Raw genomic sequence first — 7,555 nt, 5'->3', positions numbered from 1 at the left:
TATATATATATATATATATTATAGCCTGACCAAAGCCTTGTGGGTGGATTTTATACATGGAAACTGAAAGAAGACTGTCGTATATTTGTGTCTGTGTTTGTACCCCCACCATTGCCTAATAATTGATGTTGCTGTGTTTACATTCACATAACTTAGCAATTCAGCAAAAGACACTGATAGAATAAATACTTGGCTTACAAAGAATAAATCCTGTAGTCGATTTGTTTGACCAATAGTGGTGCTCCAGTCATGTGACTGAAACAAGTAAAGCAATAAAAAACTATGCCATTTTATTCCCGAGCAAGGCCAGGCGTCTCTGCTAGTCTAAGATATTCTAAACATGACCATCCAATCTTTATCAACTTCAGGGATTACATTGTCTAATGTATCCTTTATTTAAGATGGTAGTGTGTTGTGATTTGTGGCAGATTTGGTTGCTATTTCTAGCAGGTCAAGCAGCCACATAGGCAGAGAGTAGGAATGCATGCCAATAGGCAAAAAATGACTTAAGCCTGAGAACCAAAACATTAAATTGATATATAAGTTACTTAACTATGAATCTGTAAGGATTTATTATTTCTCTCACTATCAATGTGGTCCCTCCCTGTTCCCGTTTTGTACACATTTCCTTCTTGCCATCAGTATTAATAAGGTTCTCCCAATTTCCTGATATAGAGACTCTCTCATTAGTTTGCAATGTTGATGCGTTTGTGCTTGTTGTCTCACTGCTCTACAAGAGTATCTTTTGTACTTTCTCAGCACAAAGACTTGACTTACGCCGTGAACTGTTTCATTTAAGTGAAAGTGTCAAACTAGAACGGCCCAACTATACAGGACCGCTTCTGCCAGACAATTTTCTCAGCACTTTATCAAAGGTAAGACCAATAATCTGCTACATTTTATTCTTCAATGTGTCAGACTTTTTACAGTATGTTTGCTACTAATTTTTGTCAGTATCTTTATATTTATCCATTCAGTTTTTTACTCTTTTATGTCCATTTTCTCTCTTTGCATCTGTTTATTCAGAGCAACTGTTTATTCTACTGGATGCTCAGGCAAACAAAAGAGCCTCAGTAGTTGTTCAACCTTCAAGAAATAACAGTTAAATTCCTTTCAAATCACACCCTATTTATTATCTTAAAATAGAAAATATGTTAGATAGCTTTATCTCAGATATAATGTTTGAAAATAAGATGGATCAGTCATGGCTAGAACGTCTTCGATCATAGGCCTGCTCAGTTCAGGCTGTCCTGGGGCTAAATAACACAAAGGAGATTGGTAGCCCTTTCTAAAAGGGCAGGAGTTGAATCCAACTTTTGTCTTTCTCAGGGCACCTTGCACCTTGACATCACAGCTATTGTGTCTCTATTTTTGATTATGAAATTGCTTTCTTATGATAGCAATTAATTCTAAGCCTTAATGAATTTTTCAGAATCATGAAGTGTTTTGTAAACTACCTGACCTGAAATCTCCAGATTTGTCACACCGAGAAAGTCTACTTTTAAAGTTTCTTAAACAACTTGATACTCTAATTAATGATAACGAGAAGTACCAAATTGTTTGCTTCTTGCCTCATTTTCAAACTGCAGGTAAGCATACTTTCACTACTTTATTTCCTTTTAGCTTTTGGTACTCTTTTTTATGAGCATGTTTTACAGAGTCCTAAAGTTGAAGATATTTTAATCCCTTAGTATTCAAACTGGCCATACCAAGCCCAAATACTCTACCTGTTTTAGGTTTATACTGACCGTATCTGGCCTCTCATACCTACTCTACATTGTCATTCTAAAAACAAACAATTACAGCATTGAAATCTCAAAGCTACTAGATAATGCATGATTAATTCAAAACAAAGTGAATAAACAAACATCACATTTGACAGAGTAATTTGCAGGGTAAAAGGTTAAGGTACCCTTGGAGTGAACTACTGTGGGGAAAATACAACAAACTGTTAGATGCTTTTGTGTTAATAATCTAATATCATAGAAACCACACTTTAAAAATAAGATATTAACCCTTTTGTTGCCATACATCAGTGAAAATACACTGTCTTTGTTACAATTAATTTAGAAAATAATGAAGAATTTAGTTAATCACTGTTACATTTTGTCATTGGAGAATAACTTCTCCTTTCAGATGAATATATTCATAACATACTCAATTCATTAAGATATGTCTCAAAGTCCTCTTACTCTAATGAATCAAATGTGTTATAAGCCCACATTTGTCTGAAAGAAGAAGTTGTTCACCATTGAAGAAATACAACAGCAATTAACATATTCCTGAGTGAATCTTCCAGAAGACATATTTAATATTGAATAATGTCTCTGTGAATCTTAAAGAATTTCTCAAAATAGCTTATTGTTGATTGGTGGTAAGTTCCTGGTGGATTTCCAGATGGAATTGTTTCACCTAACTTTATTAGTGCTCTACAAGCTGTGGGAGATTTCTTTTTTTTTTTTCTTTTTACCATTTTTTTATTGGTTTTTCTCTAGTTAAGATCTTGGGGGTGTGAAAAGGTCTCTGAGACTGATGATGAGAAGTTATTCCTCAGATCCCATATATTTGCCAAATGTTTCCAACATAGTTAACTCTACTAAAGGCACTCAAGAACCAGATTGCGAACCTATCAGTATAAACAGACATTGGGTTAATTCTGCTACTCCAAAAACAAAAAAAAAGACTGTCCTTTCAGCAGCCTTCCAAACATTTCTGTCAACAGAATTTCATTCTTAAGGCTTTAATCATTCCCAACATTTAAGTGAATGATGTTTTCCCAAATTGCCACATACTTGGATTGAACTCAAAACCACATAGATACAAGCAAACTTCTTAATCACTCACCCATGTTTGTCTTGATCTGTTAGAAATAACCACCAAACTTTCCTCCAATCACATACCCTTCTGTCTTGAAAAAAAGTAGTCTGAACCCATCCCCAAGTTCACATTGGAAAACAGTCCTGGTTATACTTGGTTGAAAAACAAAACGAAAAATAAAACAATAAATAAATATTAATAATAATAATGATAATACCCAGGATTGTCACAAGTGGAACATTTTTGACTGCAGGTTTGGGATTGATCATCATCAACAAGAAGTAATATTAAACAATATTTGAATAATTCAGCATTGATTATCCATTGGTGTCTATTCAAGTCTGAACTACTAATAAACATGTCTGCATCTGTATATTATGATGTCTGATTATTTTGAGACACTGAAGACAGCCAGCAAATAAATAAAAAAATGTCATAAGGATTTAGAAACTACAAGAGAACATGAAATAAAAGTCCAAAGCTGGGTTCTTTTTAACCCATTATTTACATGCTATTTTTTATAACTTATCTACTTCAAGCTCCAATGTTCCAGAATAGAATTAAAGACAAAAGGGCATTTAGTAGTCTGAACCCATCCCCACACTTCTAATTATCAATACTCTTTTGCTTTACTTTACTTTAGAGAACCTTATTTTCAACAACCCCTTAAAGTCAATAGACTCAAAATCATTCACTTCCATTGTAATTAATACTGAAATGTTTTGTGTGTTTTCAGACATAGAGATGCAGATTGGTCATGATGGCAAACTTCTACCTCTCTATCAGTGGGTTTTAAATGGTTTTAAATCTGTTAATAAAACTAATGACCTAAATAAAACCACAACAGCTCTGAACAGCCTCCTTTTGCAGATGGTTGGGTTTTCTTCTTCTGTTCAAAGGTACAAGATTCTTTGTCATCTCATTTTATTATTATTATTATTATTATTGCATTCATCATAATTATGGCCTTGCTGGAGCACCAATTCAAATGTGATTCCCCAGCATGGCCATAATCCAATGACTGGAGCAAGTAAAAGATTAAAGAAGGCTGTGATTTGGCAGTGTCAGCTAAAATGTTTGGCTACCTTTGTTCCAGTTGTTTGAGCTCTTGAGTTCCAATTCCAATTATTAGGTTAATAAATATCAATCAAATACTGGGGCTAATTTATTTAATGAATCCCTCCCCTCAAAATTTTTGGTCTTGTGCCTAATTTAGAAATCATTAGTGTTCATCACCATCATCATCACTTAATGTCCATGTTTCATGGTTGCATGAGTTGGATGGTTTGACAAGATCTGATCAGTTCAAAGACCATATTTTGCTCCAATATATGTCTTTTGGCATCATTTCTATGGCTGGCTGCCCTTTCTAATGCCAGCCACTTTACAGCATGTACTAGGTGCTTTTTTTGTGGTACCAACACTACTGAGGTCATCATGCAGCCTGCAACATTAAGATCCCATTTGACTGAGTAGGACTTATACTAAGAGGTGAGAGGTTAAAGTATGAAAGAAGGGGCCAGAACAGAACCAGTTTCTTTCTGTAGAGGAGCTACTTGGCTACTTATATTAGTAACCAGGGTGGAAGTGGAGAGATAAAATAGTGGTGGTGAGGTGTCGAGGTGGATTCTAAAAAGGTGAGTAGAAGTGAGTGCTGACAGGAGAACAGGATGTGTAAATAGGAAGTTGATTTCTTAATATCATTTTATTCTAGAGTTTACTAATTCCGTGGCTCAGTCAACTTAATGAATATTGTATTTATTTGCAGAGTGGCTCTCTTAGTGTTGGGCCCAAATGCTTTTTGTCGGTTTCACAGTAACAACGAAGTATCCTATGTTCTGACAGGCCTTCACAAAGCTAGAATTCGCCAGTTGAAGATAAAAGGTTTCAAAGTTATTGAGGTAAGTTTTGAACTGGCATTTATTAGCAGAATTGGTTGACCTTTGGACAAAATGTCTTGTGATACTTCATTTTAGTAATTTATGTTCTGGTTTCAAATCCTGCCAAGATCAACTCGCATTTGAAAGTGTTTTCATAAAGTAAGAACCCATCAAGTACTGTCATGACTGTTCTCTCTCTCACAATATTTGTAACCTTGTGCCTGAGACAGAAATTAATGTTTTTATGGTGTGGAAAGTTCAACTGAGAGACAGGTGACAAGGAAGAGACAAGAGAGGAAGTACAACTTGTAAGGAACAAAATGTTCATTCTGATTTAATAAGTTGTTTTATGATGACATTGTCTACAAAAGACCTTCTTTGTCAGATAAGAATGTATTGATCCAATTAATTCTGTTACTAATTTAACTTATCTATAAACTGGATTGATATTTGCAGCCAAGGAGGAAGGGATGGGTGTGAGAGTAGTTGACTGATATTTGCAGACAACTTGATGTTAGTTAAATTGTCAGGAGCTAATCTTCAAATAGATTTACCAAATAGGTTTACTACTGGGCATTGTACAGCAAGAATGGAAATCACTGTTGCATAGACTTAGACATTGGTCCTCTCAAGAAAGCCTATCCAGTGCACTTTGCATGTTAATGGAGCTACAGTGAAGCAGGTGGAGAAGTTCGAGTGTCTCGGAGCCATTTTCATGAGTGAGAGAAGCCAGGAAGTTGAATTGATGCAAGGATTACTGATACCAGTACAATAATCTTCCTGCTTCAGTCACCAGAAGAAGGGAAGTGAAAGAGTCAAATTTGCTTCTTTCATTTCAATTTTGGTGTCTCTGTTGATCTATGCCCAAGACCTTTAGGCTTGTGACCAAAAGAATAAATCATCATCATCACCATCATCATTGTCATTTAACGTCCGTTTTCCATGCTGGCATGGGTTGTACAGTTTCACTGAGGACTGGTGAGCCAGAAGGCTGCACCAGGCTCAATCTGATCCGGCATAGTTTCTACAGCTGGACGCCTTTCCTAACGCCAACCACTCCGAGAGTGTAGTGGCTGCTTTTACGTGCCACCAGCATGGGGGCTTGTCATGCGGTGCTGGCAACGACCACACTCAAAAGGTGTTTTTTACATGCTACCTGCACAGCAGCCAGCGCAGCGGCACTGGCAATGATCATGCTCGAATGTTGTTTTTCATGTGCCACCGGCATGGGAGCCAATCTATGGCCCTGGCAACGATCACGCTTGGATGTGCTTTTAACATTCCACTGGCATGAGTGCCAATCAGGCGGTACTGTCATTGGCCATGTCAGCAATTTTGATTTGATTTCGCTTGCCTCAATAGGTCTTCACAAGCAAAGTTTATTGTCCAATGAATGAGCGGTATTCATAAGTGGGCTGGTTACACCCACTGGCATATCATCATTTATATCTACCTTCCATGCTGGTAAAATCAGGAAGATAAGTATACAGAGCTTAGAGATCAGTATTACTGGCATTACTTCTCATTAAATTCTCCTCATACATCAATACAAATTAAATCTCCACTTTCTATTGATTAAACAGTTATTCATTTTCTATCCATAGGTTCCCTTCTTTGAAATCAGTGAAGGCAATAATAAGGTGTATAGCAAACTAACAACAGCACTTTCAGAACTGACTCACTAAATACCAAGAAATAGGTTCTACAAACTTTGCTTCACCTGGAAAGAGCCCCCTCAAAAAAAAAACTGTTTCTTTGAGCATTGTAAGTTATAATTCTTTATCTGTTTTTCAGCCAACAGAGTAACTACCTAATCAATTTACAATTCAGTGATTGGGTGAATAGCCAGTCATTAAACATTTGTTTTCCACCAAACTGGAAATAATTCTTCATTAAAAACAATTCCAAGATTATGTAACATGTAATGAAAAAAATGTGGTAACTGTTTTCTAAATTTTATTTAACCCAATTGTTTAGTTACAGTTCAAAATATTATATTGTTATATGTGTTATTATCTAGCGTTGACTACTTCTAATTACAAGTATGGAAACCCACACTTATACACATTTAATGATAGTAACATTACATTAATTATAAATTAAAGTGGACTGAAAACATAGCTTTGGAAATATCCCTGCATCTGTTTGGGAAAATGTGAGAGTTAGAGTGGCTAAGATGGACAAAGCTTGTTTTGCAATCACTTAGTTGTAGGTTCAATTTCACCATACAGATCCTTAGACAAATATCTTTCACTCCAGCCTTGGATCAGGCCAAGCTTTGTGGTTGAAGTTGTACATAAACCTGTCAGATGGACTATTCTTGAGTGATAGTCTTGTTTAATACTGTTCAATGCATCTATTTTTTTTACTACAGATTTAGAGTGTAATTGCATTTTTTTTTTCTATTCAATAACTGATAGATTTCTAGCTATTACAAGTTTGATTGTTATCATCTCAATATTTTATTGTTTGTGTAGTAAGCTGCAAAATTCTTACATTCTCTCACTTTCCTGTAATTCAGACCACCTCATGGTCCAAGCAGATAAAATGGAAAAAGTGTTGCCTCAGAGGATGGCTAGGGTGATGTGCTGGAATAGCCACTCTGACTAACAGGGCTTGCACTTGCAGATAGCGGTCAGCAGGGATGTGGTGCAGGGGCTAAGGATGCTGGAAATTTCCACTGTCACAGGCTCAACTATAAACTTGTCAGCAACCAGTACTGTGATATATTTTTATTATAGCCACACAGGGCTTAATACAGAAAATAGACAAAATACAATGTAGAGCTTTTCTTGGAGGGGGGGGGGGGTAATTTCGATCAAAAGGGATCGCGGAAAAAAAAATGGAGGGGATTGCGA

At 36.1% G+C, this 7,555-nt stretch overlaps 1 protein-coding gene across 2 annotated transcripts in view; it reads left to right on the top strand.

Annotated features, from left to right (window-relative positions):
- Positions 1–7,517, top strand: part of LOC106875904 (FAST kinase domain-containing protein 5, mitochondrial) — a 15,654-nt gene extending 8,137 nt beyond the window's left edge. For both annotated transcript variants that reach the window (XM_014924221.2, XM_014924220.2), the window contains 5 exons: positions 760–875; positions 1,433–1,589; positions 3,554–3,716; positions 4,586–4,718; positions 6,302–7,517. In XM_014924221.2, coding sequence (XP_014779707.1) covers positions 760–875; positions 1,433–1,589; positions 3,554–3,716; positions 4,586–4,718; positions 6,302–6,382 — 650 coding nt within the window. In that variant the 3' untranslated portion in view covers positions 6,383–7,517. The remainder of the gene's footprint in view (positions 1–759; positions 876–1,432; positions 1,590–3,553; positions 3,717–4,585; positions 4,719–6,301) is intronic.
- Positions 7,518–7,555: the final 38 nt, after the last annotated feature.

This window comes from Octopus bimaculoides, chromosome 10 (genome assembly GCF_001194135.2).
Source record: "Octopus bimaculoides isolate UCB-OBI-ISO-001 chromosome 10, ASM119413v2, whole genome shotgun sequence".
NCBI classification, from domain to species: Eukaryota; Metazoa; Mollusca; class Cephalopoda; order Octopoda; family Octopodidae; genus Octopus; species Octopus bimaculoides.
Note: the sequence above shows the minus strand (reverse complement) of the source record. Positions and strands in the feature narration are given on the sequence as shown.